Source organism: Xyrauchen texanus, chromosome 43 (genome assembly GCF_025860055.1).
Source record: "Xyrauchen texanus isolate HMW12.3.18 chromosome 43, RBS_HiC_50CHRs, whole genome shotgun sequence".
NCBI lineage: Eukaryota > Metazoa > Chordata > Actinopteri > Cypriniformes > Catostomidae > Xyrauchen > Xyrauchen texanus.
The window spans coordinates 30563724-30583502 of record NC_068318.1 but is presented as its reverse complement, the minus strand read 5'-3'; the positions used below and the strand labels follow the sequence as shown (position 1 = coordinate 30583502).

Below are 19779 nucleotides of genomic sequence, written 5' to 3'. Positions count from 1 at the left end.
ATGTAAAATCCCGGGCCGATATCTCTTCCCAGTCCAGCCCTGCCTAAACTATACGCTGTCAGTCATATTGGTTCTGATTTGTTGTTGCTGAAGTAACTGAAGCATGAGCTGTAATGGCACAGCCCTCTTCCGGAAAGTGGGCGGGGAGAAGCAGCTCATTTGCATTTAAAGAGACACACACAAAATTAGCGTATTTTTGATTCCACCCAAAAAGAGGCGTTTATGACATGGTATAATAAATTATCCGTGGGGTATTTTGAGCTGAATCTTCACAGACACATTCTGGGGACACCTGAGACTTATATTACATCTTGTAAAAAGGGGCATAATAGGTCTCCTTTAAAATACTCACTGTTTCAAAAGGATAGCCACAAGACGTGAGCAATATGTGTGCTTACATGATTTTAATTCTATAAAATTGCTTATTATTAGCTATACATATAATTATTTATTTATTTTTTGGTAAAGAATCACAACTCATGATTCAAGTATTGTCAGATTTTATTGCTGATTTGAAATATGTTCTTTGATCGTAATCTTGACCAACTGTTTTTTTAAATTTCGGTGTTCCCATTCAAGTAGATTGGAGCTGCACTGTCATGACTGGAAATAACCTCCCAAGAGCATTCCAAAGATGTCCGACAGTGGACTGACTTGCTAGAAAGACTTTGGTTATATCTAATTTTTCAACTTTGTTGCCATGACGACATAATGACTTAAACTCTAAAATTCTAAAACGACAGTAAAAACGACAGTTTTAACATGAGCTTTACATGCTTTTATAAAATTAGAAGCTTCACGTTTCTGCGTTTAAACCCTCCAAAAATGTACCCCATTGACTTCCATTGTAAGTGCCTCACTGTACCCTCCAAATCGATATGATGTTTTGTAGTCATTATTATGTCACAAATGCTTTTGATAGAGCTGAACATGTATTGAGCCTGGAATATTCTCCAATATTGTAACTCTCGAGTATATTAGAACAATCTAATGTTTATTAAATTCTATTTAAACTCAATACCAAACTTTATAATACATTAAACATAATGACTTTTATGATCATCTAGTATAACTGGCAATGTTTTTCCTGGCAATGCTGCCCAATGCCAAAGTAGCCCCTTTTTTATTGGAAAGTGACCTAATATTGGTCAGACACTGTTCAGGTAAAACATGCTATTAATAAAGTTATTTATTACAAAGCATGCATTAATAATGTCACCTATAATTTATCTTCATTGTTAAGGAACAATCTGTCACTTTAAACTGAAGTCCAACATCTGTGCTTTTATTAGGTTGTGACACTGATAAAGGGCATTTATAACTGTTCAAACTTGTAATGTTGTTATACTGGTGTAATCTTTGTCACAGTAGGCACATTACCTTGAGTAATAGCTATCTTGTCCTTTATATGACTTTGGAAGCAAATAGATTTTAAATTTTAGGTGAACTATTCCTTTAAGCGTGTGTTTTTGTGTGCATGCCTGTACGTATATCACTTTTGTGTAAATTATGTGTGCTTAAATGGAGTTGGCTATGTCTGCAACTAAAACAATGTGTTTTGTGCAAATGCAGGAAATGACATCACAGTTACAGCACAGCTGAACCAGAGACTCTACAACTTTTTTACTGCACTACTCTCTGTCCATCAACACTTGGGGTGGCACTGGACATTTTTGAAATGGGACCTAAACATAATATTATTACGAGATCAAGGCAATTTGCCAAGCGGAGACTCGGCACTCTTCCAAATCTCTCTTAAGAACCTAAAACCAAAATAAACAACCAGTGATCGATCTTTAAAGGCGGCAAGCGATGGACAAAGCAGATAAAACAGGTGTCACGTTTCCATGCGATATTATCGGCACAGAGCAGGGAATGCCGTAATTGATTTTGCTTTTATAAACAGACACTGGACCGTGCTGGAATTTAGGGGTTATTGGGTTTTAGAAGAAGTCCAAAGCCTGAGTGACTCCAGTCAGGTCTCCTAAGCAATCAATTGCCCCGGTTGCTAGGGAGGGAAGAGTCACATGGAGTAACCTCCTCGTGGTCACTGTAATGTGGTTCTCGCTCTCGGTGGGGTGTGTGGTGAGTTGTGTGTGGATGCTGTGGAGAATAGCGTGAAGCCTCCACACGCACTAGGTCTCCGTGGTAACACGTTCAACAAGCCACGTGATAAGATGCGCAGATTGACAACTGAGATTCAACCGCCACCCGGATTGAGGCGAGTCACTACGCCACCACGAGGACTTACAGCACATTGGGAATTGGGCACTCCAAATTGGGGAGAAAATTGCAAAGCCAGAAATAAACCTTGAACAATGTACACATGCTCTCATATGAATTTAGAGAATGCGATTAAAGGAATATTCCGGGTTCAATACAAGTTTAGCCTAATCGACAGCATTTGTGACATAACGTTGATTACCATAAAAATGAATTCTGACGCGTCCCTTCTTTTCTTTAAAATAAATAAATAAATAAAAATCTGGGTTACAGTGAGGCACTTACAATGGAAGTCAATGGGCGCCAATCTGAAACATTAAAATACTCACTGTTTCAAAAGTATAGCCACAAGACATAAACAATATGTGTGTTAACATGATTTTACTGTCATAAAATCACTTACTGACCGCATCTGTGTAAAGTTATTGTCGTAAGGGGTAAACCCTTAACACCCTTATAACTATGATTTAAGCAACTTTACAGGTCAAATAATACACAAGTTTAAACAGAGAAAAATCTGTCATATTTCTGTCTTTAAACCCTCAAAAATTGGCCCCATTGACTTCCATTGTAAGTGCCTCACTGTAACCTTGATTTTGTTTTTTGTGGAACAAGTTTAAATGAATGTTTGTGGTAATCAACATTATGCCACAAATGCTGTTAATGTTAATTGAACTTGTATTAAACCTGAAATATTCCTTTAATGCATTAGTGCACAGAACGCTCACTTCAATTTGTGTTGACTGTAATTCTGCACTTTAATATGACCAAAATCTATGAAACACCCTAATACTGTTGTAAGTCACTGTAAATCAGTCTAAATAAACACACACTCTGATGACATTATATTATAACTTTCATTAATAAGTCATTGACAAGCATTATTACATTATATAATTAATATTCATTGAGATAGTTGTGCTTTTAATTTGTAAAGTTCATACATAATATTTCAATGTCTGTGAACTAATGATCTGTTTTGAATTGTTATATAATGTTATCAATGACTTAATGTTCAGTCAGCTTGTTTTTACCACAAAATAAAATCATTTATTGTGGAATATCTTAATGCCTAGTGTTATACTTCTTATTTTTTTAATCATATGTAGTATACCAGGCCCGTAGCCAGCCTAGTGGATGGGTTGCAGCGTTTCCCCTCATTTTGTGTTTAATTATGAGGTTCAAATACTTCATTTTGATGACTTTTTATGCACTAATTTGTGCTGGATTAGCTTGTCTGCTGGTATCTTAACGAGCACATTTTTTGATGCACTGAAAATATTTACTACAATGTTGTCAAATTGCTTACCAAGTATAACAACCGTACCCTGTTTGGCAGTCTTTATGAACATATTGTAGTAAACCTTACTTATTTTTTTAATAGAGGTTTAACTGTTTATGGAGGACAGAGGGTACATCACACACCAACCATTAGGGAGAAATATCACTTTATTTAAGTTCATATAACAAAATATTACCAGGATATAAATAACCATTAAAACGAGGTCCACCCAAACATTTACTTGATACGCTCCTCTAGGGCCACCGGTGATACACACAAATGAACCTCCACGTCACTACACTGCACTCTGATACATTTCCCCAGCCCCGCACAGCACAATAGAAATCGTGATTACACAGCAATCAATTTATGGAAAACATTAGCCCCAGTCCAGCTGCACTCCAAGACAATGTTCATACAACCTCTAAAACTTACAACAACAACATACACATACACAAAAATACATGAAATAAGTAAAGTATAAAACACTTCCCCGTTTTCAGGAAGCAAGACCCGCCCAGGGTTCTCGGGAAAGGAATCAGCCGTGCCAAGTTGTCCACAGAGAAAGCACGCGCTCTTATTCTCGTTATTCCCGTCCCGCAGTCACAGCTGATCACAATGAGCGCCGTGGCATTAATAAGTCCTCGTTATACAACTTCTGGTTGGGAATCACAAGGGCTGACTGCGGTCTCTTATGAAAACACAGGTCTTGAAATAACTCCGGGAACATGTGGCCAGCGCTGCTACCCACCCCGTCCCACTATTACTTACTACACAGATATACTCTATCTAGCTATCTTCGTTGCGGACAAACCCTAACGGTCTCGAGCAACCAGAAGCTTCCCTGTTTTTCCCCGAGCACCTCCGCCACTCACATCTCCCTCTCTTTTATCATCTACTCCAGGTGAGCTCAATTATCTCTACCTCCAATCCATGCAAAGAAAACGTACTGCAAAACGTTCAGATCGGTGGGACCAAAGTCACACACAATATAAATCCCCACCATTCATCACACTATCCCCTCCCCTCGGGTAAGCGGGACTCGGTCCTCGAGTCACATCAAATTATAATCCTTGGCCCAGGCTGGTGGTCTCCGAGAACGAGCTGGCTGCATCCTTTGTGGACACGGCTCTGGACGGGAGCCTCCCACTTCCGTCCTCTGGTCCCCACTCCCCTGCTGCCTCTCACCCAGACCGCCGTCCACAGGAACAATGTGTGAATTTCCACCGGAAGGACCACCTTCCACAGCAGACTTTGATAGTGGATTGCTTTCGCTGCTAACTGCAGCAGCCCTCTCCCTTGTCTGGACAACCTCTGGAACCTCTGGAACCGCAGGTTGATGGCACCCTCATACGAACTCATGTCCCTCTACACGGCTTTGGGACTCCAGGTGCCGTTCAACAGTCCGGTCCAAAGGGGTCCTTTGGCTATCCTGCCCCATAGACTCTGAAACAGAACAAGCAACATAAGGCTTCATTCGATTAAAATGCACAACACTCTCCGAACCCCCCTCTAATAGCTGCACTCTATACAGCACATCCGACACCCTTTCTAAAATTTTAAATGGCCCCTTAAATCGTCTCTGCAACTTGGGGCACACCCCGCTTACTGAGCTTTGTTTTGAATCCAAACTAATTCAGCCAATAACGTAGTAGTGGAAATTTGCTCGAAAGTCAGCATATGTCTTCTGTCGCTGAGAAGCTTGACTCTGATGCCTTTTCACTGCTTCTACTACGGTAGATAAACTTTCTGCTATTCCAGTCACATATTCATTTACAGACTGAAATTTCTGCATATGATCTACTCCCAACATAATATCCACTGGAAGGACCATCTCCTGCCCAAATAACACCTTATACGGTGTAAACCCGGTGCTTGCCTGCACACTACTACGATAGGCCATCATCACATACGGTAACAATCTATCCCAATTCATCTGGTTTTCATCCACAAACAATGAAAGCATTGATAATAAAGTGCGATTAAACCGTTCTATTAGTCCGTCGGACTGAGGACGATACGGAGAAGTCCGAGACTTGTTTATTTGCAGCAATCTACACAGCTCCTTAAACAGATTAGACTCAAAGTTTCTTCCTTGATCTGAATGCAAACTGCGGGGTACTCCATACCGGCACACCCACTCCTCTACCAACACTCTAGCAATGGACTGAGCTTCCTGATTAGGAAGGGGGAATGCTTCAGTCCATTTGGAAAAATAGTCACCAATAATTAGAATGTACTTATTTTTTGTTAGAGTCTCTGGTAGTGGGCCCAATATATCTACAGCCACACGTTCATATGGGCGGGATACAACAGACATCTGAAGAGGAGCACAAGGGGCCTTTCCATGAGCCTTTCGGGATGCGCAATCATGACACTCCCTACACCATTTTTTACATCCCGAACCACCCAGGCCAATAAAAGCGGTCCTTCACCTTAGCTTGTAACTTCTGAATCCCTAAATGCCCCCAGTTGATGTATTGTGCAACATGGACAACACCCCTGGAACCAGACTTCTAGGTAAAACCACCTGTACTGCAGAAGCCGCATCCGAATTTGCTGAAGGTATCCTCACCAACCGCTGATTTTTAATCTGCAATTGGTCCCACACTGGCAAATAACTCACAAGGGCCGGGTTTAGCTCAGCCTCCCTACGATCATCCCCTAACCCTTTTTTAACTGAATAAGCAGCTGAATATTTGGGTCCTCTTGCTGCTCTTAACCAAATCATCTTCACTCTCTTGTATATCATCAGCCTCCCTCACTACTCGAACTACTGTAGCTTGCACCTTAGACTGGAGGCAACTGGGAGGGTGGTGGTAATTTCCCTCACTCACAGATCCGGGGAGCCTTGAAAGAGCATCAGCATTAGCATGCTGCTTCCCCGGTCTATGAATGATCTTATATTGGAAATTAGCCAGTTGCTCCAACCAGCGAGCCAGCTGCCCTCCAACCCACTGAAATTATGCAGCCAACGCAATGAACTATGATCCGTTCTCAACAAAAATTCCCTCCCAAGCAAGTAATGCTTAAAATGCTTCATAAAAGTTACCACACTAAGCAGCTCCTTCTTTGTGGTAGCATACTTCCGTTCTTGTTTAGTCAAGGCTCTACTGCATACATGCCACCACCGCTCCAAACCCCCATCCTCTTGAGACAATACAGCCCCAATTCCTACATCACTGGCATCAGTATCTAAAATAAATGGCTTTTTAGGGTCTGGATAGGCCAAGACCGGAGCACTAATAAGACTTACTTTTAATTGCTGAAAGGCCTCTTGACACTCTTCCCCCCAACCAAATCTTTTTCCCTTTTCGGTGAGCTGATGTAAAGGGCGAGCAATCTCCGCAAACCCCTTGATAAATCTCCTATAATAGGAGGCTAATCCTAAAAAACTTCTCACCTCCGTCTGAGTTTTAGGTGTAGGCCAAGCCCGTACTGCTTCTACCTTAGATGGATCTGCCATTACTCCCTCAGAAGATATCACATGGCCCAGGTATTGCACTTGGGAGGAAAAAATAGAACACTTGGAAGGTTTAACCTTAAGACTAGCATGACGAAGTTTCACGAGAACCTCATCCAATCTCTGAAGATGCTCTTGAAAAGTTCAGCCCAAAGACAATAATGTCATCTAGATACACTAAACAAGTGGTCCACTGCAGGTCAGCCAAAACAACGTCCATAAGACGTTGAAAAGTGCTTGGAGAGTTACATAACCCAAAACCCAAAACGTTAAATTCAAATAAACCCTGACTAGTAGTGAATGCAGTCTTCGGTCTATCCTGAGGGTCAACCTCCACCTGCCAGTAGCCACTTACCAAGTCTAAAGTAGAGAACCAACAGGCATTTGTTAAGCTATCAAGAGCATCGTCAATCCTAGGAAGGGGTATGCATCCTTCCTTGTAACGTCATTTAGTTTCCGATAATCTACGCAAAAACGAAGACTGCCATCTTTCTTTCTGACCAAAACCACAGGTGCTGCCCACGGACTACATGATGGACCGAATAATGCCATTATCTTGCATCTGTTTTATCTGCTCAACAACCTCCTGCTGGAGGTGCAAAGGTACCGCCGAGGGGCAATTTAACAGGCTGTGCAGAGCCCGTATCTATTTTATGCAGAGCAAGATGAGTTCTCCCCAAATCATTATCCCCTTACTGAATACAGACGCATTACGATGTAGTAACTCCTCAATAGCCCGCATCTGACTAGAACTAAACCCCCGATCCTTCAACCCAAAATGTGACACTAAATAGTCCACAGTCCAAGGAGGGGAGGAAATTGGGTCATTCACTTTAGTAGTCGACACACTATCCCCTACCTCTACATCGGGAAAAAAAGTACCAATCTTCATGTTTTGCTTTAAAACACAATTATCTTCTGACACATTAATAACTCGCACTGGCACAACCCCTTCCTCGACCTTACAAACTACTCGCGCTACCAAAACCTCACATGTTGGGAGCATGATGGACAAAGGCTCCAACATACCCTCATAATGTTGTGGAAGAAGTCCTTCTACTTTACCAGGTAAAATCGCTTCAGTACGAGGAGGAATCAAAACATCTGCCTGTACCCTAACTACCTTCGGTTGTCCACTACCCTCTTCACTAAACAGGGGGAGCTTCTTACCCATTAACCGACAACATTTTTCACCCAGATCAATAACTGCCCCAAATTTAGAGAGAAAATCTGTACCCAACAGTAAATCTTGGGGGGTAACATCAGCCACCAAAAACTCAGCGATAACAGCCAAGGAATCAAACTGGCATACCGTCTGCCAACGACCCAGTATTGCCATTTCTCCACCATTCGCCACGGCTACTCTACCCTGATATCCATCTAAACAGGTCCCCCCATTAGTTACATTTAGCCAAAACTGCTTGGGTACAATAGAAACCTGTGCCCCAGTGTCAATCAATAAACGTGTTTCACACCCACCTACTTTACCAGTCAGAAAAACTCCAGCACCGGTTGAAGAAACTGAGGCCAATTTATCAGACACAGGCGTGGGGGCAGGCATTTGGCCTGTTGTGCCCGCCCCTCTAGTTTCCCTGCAAATAAGGGCAATTTCTACGTAGGTGTCTAGTACAACCACATTCCCAACATGCTTCGGTCCAAAGCGATCCTGTGGCTCCGATGAATTTTTCAGAGGAGTGGTACGTGCAGACTTCACCTGTATCTCCTTAACCGTAACTTGTAAAGCCTTAACCTCCTGCCGTAACTCCTCCACTATGCCCAGTAGCACTTCAACCTTATTATCCGACGAATTGTGAGTACTCAGACCACGAACTTTAGAATCTGAACATTGTGTATGTTCCAAATTCGAATAAGCTCCAATTCGATGCTAAATTAATTGCGCCTTCCAAAGTGGCAGGTTTTACACTACGCAAATGTATACGCATGTCACCACTACCTACATGTGCGACAAAGTGGTCACGAGCCAGTAAATCTTGCGTAGCACCATCAGCAGAAGGGTAAGCTTTATAAATCAAACGTCTTAATGCATTACCAAACTCACGAGCAGTCTCGTTATGGAGCCGACGTCGGGAGGAAAAACTCACCCGATTCCAGTCTGCACTCTCACAAGGCTCTAAACATTTACCCATAGCATCTTTTAACAGACCATAATTATTCTTTGCTTCATAAGGCAGTCCACCATAAATATCCCTGGCTCGACCAGAAAATAATAAAGACATAAATTTTAATTTGAGCTCATCATCCCACCCATTTACTTGCGCTGCCATCTCAAATTGTTCAGACCAATCAGACCATTCCCGTCCCACCCCAGTAAATGTTTCAGGCATAAAAGAGGGCTGAGCCACTGGAGATATATTAGCGTTCGCAGCAATCATAGCACTATTTGAAACTATTGGACTTGCTCCTGATTGGGACACCGACGTACCCTCTCCCTCCATTTTTTTTTTTTTTTTATCCCACCGCTGCCACCAGTGTAGTAAACCTTACTTATTTTTTTAATAGAGGTTTAACTGTTTATGGAGGACAGAGGGTACATCACACACCAACCATTAGGGAGAAATATCACTTTATTTAAGTTCATATAACAAAATATTACCAGGATATAAATAACCATTAAAACGAGGTCCACCCAAACATTTACTTGATACGCTCCTCTAGGGCCACCGGTGATACACACAAATGAACCTCCACGTCACTACACTGCACTCTGATACATTTCCCCAGCCCCGCACAGCACAATAGAAATCGTGATTACACAGCAATCAATTTATGGAAAACATTAGCCCCAGTCCAGCGTACCCAAGACAATGTTCATACAACCTCTAAAACTTACAACAACAACATACACATACACAAAAATACATGAAATAAGTAAAGTATAAAACACTTCCCCGTTTTCAGGAAGCAAGACCCGCCCAGGGTTCTCGGGAAAGGAATCAGCCGTGCCAAGTTGTCCACAGAGAAAGCACGCGCTCTTATTCTCGTTATTCCCGTCCCGCAGTCACAGCTGATCACAATGGCGCCGTGGGCATTAATAAGTCCTCGTTATACAACTTCTGGTTGGGAATCACAAGGGCTGACTGCGGTCTCTTATGAAAACACAGGTCTTGAAATAACTCCGGGAACATGTGGCCAGCGCTGCTACCCACCCCGTCCCACTATTACTTACTACACAGATATACTCTATCTAGCTATCTTCGTTGCCGGACAAACCCTAACGGTCTCGAGCAACCAGAAGCTTCCCTGTTTTTCCCCGAGCACCCCCGCCACTCACATCTCCCTCTCTTTTTATCATCTACTCCAGGTGAGCTCAATTATCTCTACCTCCAATCCATGCAAAGAAAACGTACTGCAAAACGTTCAGATCGGTGGGACCAAAGTCACACACAATATAAATCCCCACCATTCATCACAATATGTTGAATATTCTGCGACAATGGCGCTGCTGCCTGCTTTCTCTTCCGACTCTCATGCTCTTTTCGCGCCATTCTCACTATCCAGCTGAATGTCGCTGGCCTCGCTGATTTAGCGCGGGAAAGTTTGACGTTCAACATTCAGTTTCGCAGATGTAAGGGACCGTCTGAAAACTCCACTCACTATGCTAAAACACAGGAGATGTCCACTCATTTATTCCATTCACGTGCAAGTTATACAAGAAAAGAAAACCGGTAAAATACATTTTCACATTCAGAATGTTCTTATAACTTCCCAGAGGACAGACAGACTTACTACAGGTGATATTATTACAATATGATCAATTATATAAGTACAGTAATCAATTTTAGAGGATAGAAGGAATTACTACTTAATCACTAAAATTCTAAATAAAACTAAAGCCTTTAAAATGAGACAAAATCTCCACATTTTAGAATTCTAGTGATTTCTTTCTATATAAGAATTGATTACTGCACTTATATAATTGATGATACTGTAATTATTTTACCTGTAGTAAATTCATATAGACTCGGAGAAGTTATCACAGAATACTTCATTTTGATGACTTTTTATGCACTAATTTGTGCTGGATTAGCTTGTCTGCTGATATCTTAACGAGCAAATTTTTTGATGCACTGAAAATATTTACTACAAAGAATTTAAAATGAGAAAACATCATTTTGGTGAATTTTAGTGAATATTTTTCTAAAATAATTAATGACTGTAGGCCTACTTATTGATCATATTGTAATAATCTCACCTGTAGTATGTCTGTCTATCCTCTGGGAAGTTATAAAAACTTTCTGAATGTGAAAATGTATTTTACAGGGTTTTTTTTTTTTTTTTTTTCATGTATAACTTCCACGTGAATTGATGAATGAGTGGACATGTTTTAGTGTAGTGAGTGGAGTTTTTAGACGGTCCCTTATATCTGCGGAACCGAATGTCCAACGATTGTTGAACGTCAAACCAATTTTACCGCGCTCACAGATTTTTGCTATGAGTGCATAACGTCAGTTGCTGCGCATGTAACTCCTGTAAAGGATGACATTAATGAATAAAAAAAATTACAAAAAAAAAAAAATACCCGAACCCCCTTGTCTTCGTGCCTGTATACTGTACAGAGTCCACTGCATAGTATTCAGTTATGTAATACACTAGTGTTCCAATCTTTGCTATTTCACTGCTATTTCCTTCTTCTGCTATATCAAATGTCATGAATGGATAGTTTTAGGATTTTTGAGTGTGTAGTTTGTGGTCGAGTTGTTTTATCCTCTTTGTGCAGCAGGGTTTATAGTGGAGATTATGGGTCTATATGGGTCTATTGAGCTGCCTCTCGAGACAGCATTTAAGGGCATCATAGACGTGCTAAAGACGTGAAGGTTTTTCCAAAAGGTACATTACTTAATTATGCTGCCTCATAAGATATTCACTGTAAAAAGTAACCATGTTTCTGGCATTATGGGATGTCATTATGAAACCTGTACATTTGACTATTAACTTATATTTACTATCCACTTATATAAACTATTAACATAACTATTGCCATATAATAAATGAATTGTGATGGTCACGCAGGGACTTCTGGGAACACTCATCTGTTGTTTTTCACCACAATTTTAACAATAGTTTACTGTAAAAGTACACATATTCTCTTGTTAAACTTAATAGCATGTGTATATATATATATATATATATATATATATATATATATATATATATATATATATATATATATATATATATATATATATATATTATTATTTTTTTTTTTTTTTACAATATTTTATTTTAAAGTTACATGTATTGTCTAGTTAAATATGTTATATATATATATATATATATATTTTTTTTTGGTTAACATTTTAACTTTATTTTACCATTTTTAGTTGGTGCCAAACGGCTGGTTTGAGTATTTCTGGGATTTTCACGCACAACAGTCTCTAGAATTTACTCCGAATGTTGTCAAAAACAAAAAAACATCCAGTGAGCGGCAGTTCTGTGCATGGAAACACCTTGTTGATGAGAGAGGTCAATGGAGAATGGCCAGACTTGTTGGTACTGACAAAGTCTACGGGTGTTACCTCCCCCCGCATCCCCCTGGAATCTACGCCCCTGTATTGAGCGTTTTAAATCGCTCAATTGCGATGCTCCATTTCTGTTAGGATGCTGCCTATGTAGTCCTAGTGACATCTAGGCATCAAGGCAGCTCACTAAAGTTTTGAAACGGATCCCAATGCGCGTGTGTGCGTAACCGGCGGCTCTATGACCCAGCAGCCCGGCTCCTCTCCTCCTCCTCCTCCTCCTCCTCCAGAGCGCAGAGGAGCAGCGGGGAAGGAAGTTATTAGTGTACTGGCTCCAGTTCTGCACTGTCGGAGGATATCCTTCTCTCTCTCTCTCTCTCTCTCTCTCTCTCGCTCTCTCTCTCTTTCTCTCGAACTCTCAAATTCCAAGGATTTTTTTTTTATGTTTTCCTTTTCCACTCCTCCTCGTCGTCTTGTCTCCGTGCGGATCCGCCGATGCCTGCATGTCTTTGAAGGGTTTTCGTGTGTGTGTGCAGAATTACGCATCACCTTTGGAATGTCAATCCACTGTGATTTTGGGAATATTTTTCTTAAGCACTCCTGAAATTGCTTTGTCCCGAACTTTTTGTTTTTATGCGTTTCGATGGGTATTGTTGCGCGTGTTTGGCACGGTTAACCGATCTGCTCTGGACGTTCAAAGGAAATCTCACAGTTTCGTGACAAATCGCGTACAGAACGGAAAGTTTCTCTCTTTCTCTTTTCTTCAGTGAGATCTCGCTGTACATCCCTTTTTTAAGCCGCTGTCTCGCCAAAGCGAACTATTAGGGGCGCGAATGTCTGCGCAAAAAGAGTGCCAAATGTGCGGTCTGGGGCTTTAGTATCGCAATCATCTATTTAAACGACAGTAAAACTAACAATACATCCTAAAAGCGCGATTTTTCTCACTCTGAATCTGTTGGATTATAAAGAGGACACTAGAGGCTCCAGTGGACTGCGCTTTTACGCACCGACCGCGCGTCATGGAGCTGCCGTCCGGACACACTGTGACTTTATGTCCGCACAACTCCCATCCTGAATCCCACTTCTCCGTCATCGTGATGTTTTGATGCTGTTCATTTTTGGTTTACAAATATGATGAAATGGCAGCCCCGGAAGAAGGTAAGATGGCTTTGCGTTTGCTTGTTGCATTAGTGGAGATCAAGGGTGTGCGGTTTAGACTTCACGGGCTATATTTTAAGTTTGGCAGTAGATGTGGAGGGGAAGACCTTCAGATGTGCATGAGTTTGAAAGATGTGTTGTGAATTTGTGTTATGAGGTCTCTGAAATAGCATTTGAGTCCGCTTCCAGACTCTAAACCCCTGTATGACCAATGTGCATGTTTGAAATGAAATATGTTCATTTTTCGGACTGGAATTTAGTTTTATATGCAGCCTATATAGTCATCTGGGTTCATTAAGAAGACAATTAACCTTGATCTAGAATGATGAGGTTTATCTGGTTGTATTTGATATGAGATCTGCTTATGAATATTCATTTAAGCGCAGTGATTTAGTGGGTTTGGTTTTATTTTTCTCTTTTAAATGCATGTGTATTCACCATTTGATCTGTATGGGTGACATATGTGTTATAGACGATGATGACAAGCTGAGAATGGCACGGTCTCTTCAATGACAGTATTTTCTGTTTTGTTTTGTGCATGTTTTGACATCTTAACTTGGAACCAAGTGACCTACATTTTAATTTTGTAATGCAAAATCTTACAAGTAACCTTGCTTAAAGCTTAATGGCACAAGCTTTCTTGAAAACAAAGATAAGCATATGGCACCACGTATGCTTATTTGAACTCCTTTCGGTTCCAAACTATAGATCATTTGATCACAGTACCCGTGACCTGTTTTGCTGTGTCTTCTGTCCATTTTGAATGTACTAAATGCTGAGTGTGCCATTGCCTGGGGCCCATTGAACTGGAGCCAAAGCGTGTAGTGTCCTATATGTTCCACTAGGGGGCAAACCATGTTCTTATGAAGATATAAATAAATAAATCTGTGACATTCCTCTGCTTTTGTGTTCAGAAGATTTTGATTAGTGTGCCTTTAATTGGAGTGGGTATTTGCCTTATTGTTGCGTCTGATAGATTAAAGGTATTTCAAATGGTTCTTTTGTGAATTAAAACTGATGGCGTTTTGAGAGCGAGTCATCAGTGCAGCTGCAGGACACCTCTGAGAGTTTGTAAATAAGATCTCCATGGAAGATAAAACCAAATACACAGCTGGATACCAGCGTATGATCACAAGACACAAACAAACTTCGGTTTTTAGAGTAGAATCTGTGTGATTGCTGATGCTAATCTGTGCATAGGTGATTTAAAGTGATGATGTGTCAGAAGAAGTCGATTATTTTATTCTTAATAGAAGACAAAGGCAATTCAGCGCTGCCTGCCAGGAGTCAAATCACATTCGTCTCATTAGGGTCTCCAATTTTCCCCTCAGTTGGCGACGTATTGTTTGGGGCTGTAGTTAATCAAAAGACACTACAGGCTGCTTTGAACGACAAACATACTTTTCAGAAACATGCACGACACACATCGCCGTGACAGGGTGAGGAAAATCTTCCATTGTTTAAGAGCTACAAACCCAAAATATTGCTTTGTCATGAGGCCAGTTCTCATTGACCCAACACACAACAACTTTCAAAGTATTGTTAATGCTAGGTGTTGGATATAGTATGCTGGAAAACATAACTGCCATTTTTACATTAATCAAGCAAACATGAAGGCCACACTAATTTGTTTTCCTTTGAAAACCTTGTTTTCAGTTTCCCAATGTCATTGTTTTCCAAAGTATGTGGTAATGAAGACAGAAACAGTGTTCTAGTGTGGCTAAGAGTTGTAAACATTGTGAAATTAATACACATTCAAATGAAAACCTTTTAATGTGAAAATTTTCATTTGAAAAGTCAGTTTTTAGTTTCCTAGCATTGTCGCTTTTCAAGGTTGGCAGTAATGGAGAACGTTTTTGAAACTATATTACTCTAGGGGGGCACTCTATTACTCTATGGGGGACTATATTACTATAGGGGGGCACTCTATTACTCTATGGGGTACTATAATACTCTAGGGGGGCACTATATTACTCTAGGGGGGTACTATATTACTCTAGGGGGGCACTCTATTACTCTATAGGGGACTATATTACTCTAGGGGGGTACTATATTACTCTATGGGGGCACTATATTACTCTATGGGGGACTGTATTACTCTATGGGGGACTATATTACTCTAGGGGGGTACTATATTACTCTATGGGGGACTGTATTACTCTAGGGGGGCACTATATTACTCTAGGGTGCACTATATTACTCTATGGGGGCACTATATTACTCTAGGGTGCACTATATTACTCTAGGGTGCACTATATTACTCTAGGGGGGCACTATATTACTCTAGGGGGTACTATATTACTCTAGGGTGCACTATATTACTCTATGGGGGCACTATATTACTCTAGGGGGGTACTATATTACTCTAGGGGGGCACTATATTAATCTATGGGGACTATATTACTCTGGGGGGACTATATTACTCTATGGGGGGCACTATATTACTCTATGGGGTACTATATCACTCTAGGGGGGTACTATATTACTCTAGGGGGGCACTATATTACTCTATGGGGGACTATATTACTCTGGGGGGGACTATATTACTCTAGGGGGGTACTATATTACTCTAGGGGGGCACTATATTACTCTATGGGGTACTATATCACTCTAGGGGGGCACTATATTACTCTAGGGGGGTACTATATTACTCTAGGGGGGCACTATATTACTCTATGGGGGACTATATTACTCTGGGGGGGACTATATTACTCTATGGGGACTATATTACTCTAGGGGGGCACTATATTACTCTATGGGGGACTATATTACTCTATGGGGGACTATATTACTCTAGGGGGGCACTATATTACTCTATGGGGGACTATATTACTCTAGGGGGGTACTATATTACTCTAGGGTGCACTATATTACTCTATGGGGGACTATATTACTCTAGGTGGGTACTATATTACTCTAGGGGGGCACTATATTACTCTATGGGGTACTATATTACTCTACGGGGGTACTATATTACTCTAGGGTGCACTATATTACTCTATGGGGGACTATATTACTCTAGGTGTGTACTATATTACTCTAGGGGGGCACTATATTACTCTAGGTGGGTACTATATTACTCTAGGGGGGCACTATATTACTCTATGGGGGACTATATTACTCTAGGTGGGTACTATATTACTCTAGGGGGGGCACTATATTACTCTATGGGGGACTATATTACTCTAGGGGGGTACTATATTACTCTAGGGTGCACTATGTTACTCTATGGGGACTATATTACTCTAGGTGGGTACTATATTACTCTAGGGGGCACTATATTACTCTATGGGGTACTATATTACTCTAGGGGGGCACTATATTACTCTATGGGGGACTATATTACTCTGGGGGGGACTATATTACTCTAGGCTGCACTATATTACTCTATGGGGGACTATATTACTCTAGGTGGGTACTATATTACTCTAGGCTGCACTATATTACTCTATGGGGGACTATATTACTCTAGGGGGGTCCTATATTACTCTAGGGTGCACTATATTACTCTATGGGGTACTATATTACTCTAGGGGGGCACTATATTACTCTATGGGGGACTATATTACTCTATGGGGTACTATATTACTCTAGGGGGGCACTATATTACTCTATGGGGGCACTATATTACTCTAGGGTGCACTATATCACTGTATGGGGTACTATATTACTCTAGGGGGGCACTATATTACTCTATGGGGGCACTATATTACTCTGGGGGGGACTATATTACTCTAGGGGGCACTATATTACTCTATGGGGGCACTATATTACTCTTGGGGGCACTATATTACTCTAGGGTGCACTATATTACTCTATGGGGTACTATATTACTCGAGGGGGGCACTATATTACTCTAGGGTGCACTATATTACTCTATGGGGTACTATATTACTCTAGGGGGGCACTATATTACTCTATGGGGGACTATATTACTCTAGGCTGCACTATATTACTCTATGGGGTACTATATTACTCTATGGGGGCACTATATTACTCTATGGGGGCACTATATTACTCTGGGGGGGACTATATTACTCTATGGGGTACTATATTACTCTATGGGGTACTACTCTAGGCTGCACTATATTACTCTATGGGGTACTATATTACTCTATGGGGGCACTATATTACTCTAGGGTGCACTATATTACTCTATGGGGGCACTATATTACTCTGGGGGGGACTATATTACTCTATGGGGTACTATATTACTCTATGGGGGCACTATATTACTCTATGGGGTACTATATTACTCTATGGGGGCACTATATTACTCTAGGGTGCACTATATTACTCTATGGGGTACTATATTACTCTAGGGGGCACTATATTACTCTATGGGGGCACTATATTACTCTGGGGGGACTATATTACTCTATGGGGTACTATATTACTCTAGGGTGCACTATATTACTCTATGGGGGCACTATATTACTCTAGGGTGCACTATATTACTCTATGGGGTACTATATTACTCTAGGGGGGCACTATATTACTCTATGGGGGCACTATATTACTCTGGGGGCACTATATTACTCTATGGGGTACTATATTACTCTAGGGGGGCACTATATTACTCTATGGGGGCACTATATTACTCTGGGGGGACTATATTACTCTAGGGTGCACTATATTACTCTAGGGGGGCACTATATTACTCTAGGCTGCACTATATTACTCTAGGGGGGCACTATATTACTCTATGGGGGCACTATATTACTCTAGGGGGGCACTATATTACTCTAGGGGGGCACTATATTACTCTATGGGGGCACTATATTACTCTAGGGGGCACTATATTACTCTATGCGGGCACTATATTACCCCTATGGGGCACTATATTACTCTATGGGGGCACTATATTACTCTAGGGGGGGCCCTATATTACCCCTATGGGGCACTATATTACTCTATGGGGGCACTATATTACTCTAGGGGGGGGGGGGCACTATATTACTCTATGGGGCACTATATTTCCCTAGGGGGGCACTATATTGCTCTATTTCCATCTCAGAAAAATGCAACTGAACTGGTGGGATTAAGGCCCCTGTATTGATACTACTATTCATATTACTGGAAAGTTCTAGAAGTTACTCTGTTTACTCAGCACTGAATCTATTCAATTCAATTAAATTCAAAGGGGCTTTATTGGCATGAATGTAAACAATACAATATTGCCAAAGCAGAACTACATCTTAATCTATACATTTAGTTTAACAAATTTAATCTATTAAATTTAGATTTAATCTATCTGGCATGTTCTGGAAAATAGGTAAATTTCAAAATATCACTGTCGTGGTCACAAAAGCAAAGTTTGTGGGGAATAATAGCCATTTTTTTTTTTTATACTTTTGAGGCATAAGCGATTAGGAAATAACACTTACTACCCAGGACCCCCCCCCAAAAAAAATTTTAAATAATTTGTTACGCAGTGTAGTCAAAGGCTTTTCTAACTCAAAACCTTCTTCGCACAAGCAAGATGCAGACATTAAAATCTTCAAATAAGGCGTTTTGCATCAGTAAATGTTCCGGGGTTGTAGCTCCTGGTATCATGCAAAAGAAGATCACAGATTGATCCCCTTTTGTTTGAAACCATCTGTCTTGGAGTGAGTACTGATCCGTTGCATTTCTTCCAAACTCAATAAAACTCATCAGCCTTTGATCTTTCCCTTTATTATCATTTTTAACTCCTTCTTCAGTTGTTTTACAAGGGTTTGTTTAGCATGCATCTCTCTCACCCTTTCAAGTATTAAGACAGGCTCTACATTGACAATCTGCCCTGAAGATATCCAAGTATTTTTGTCTGCATTCCTATAGCTACATATTTCATTTCCGGTATGACTTTCTTTCTTACATGAAATGCAAACAATAAAAGTGGATGGTGATTTATTCTATCAAGCTCCAAAAAGGACAAAAAAATAAAAAGCACCATGAACGTATCTCAAAAGTAGTCCAAATGTCTCAAACACTACATTTCAAATCTCCAGAAGTCATATGATAACTTATATAGTATAGGGTGACATTCGCTGAAAATCTTCTCCTTTGCTGCTCGCAAATATGGCACCATTTCATATCAGTTAGAGGTACACCAATAAATCGTTTTCATCAATTAATCGGTCCATATAGTTGCTTTTTGGAACTATCAATTAATAGCAAAAGTCTATGCCAATATA

The 19779-nt window shown here is 40.7% G+C and overlaps 1 protein-coding gene across 3 annotated transcripts in view; it reads left to right on the top strand.

Annotated features, from left to right (window-relative positions):
- LOC127636232 (tetratricopeptide repeat protein 28-like) overlaps nt 1-19779 on the top strand; it is a 326436-nt gene that overhangs the window by 104159 nt on the left and 202498 nt on the right. Inside the window, exon 1 of one of the 3 annotated variants that reach the window (XM_052116673.1) lies at nt 12788-13603. The exons of the other annotated variants lie outside the window; for them this stretch is intronic. Coding sequence (XP_051972633.1) covers nt 13577-13603 — 27 coding nt within the window. The 5' untranslated portion in view covers nt 12788-13576. Of the gene's footprint in view, nt 1-12787; nt 13604-19779 lie in introns of those variants that run through there. 3 annotated transcript variants of the gene reach the window in all.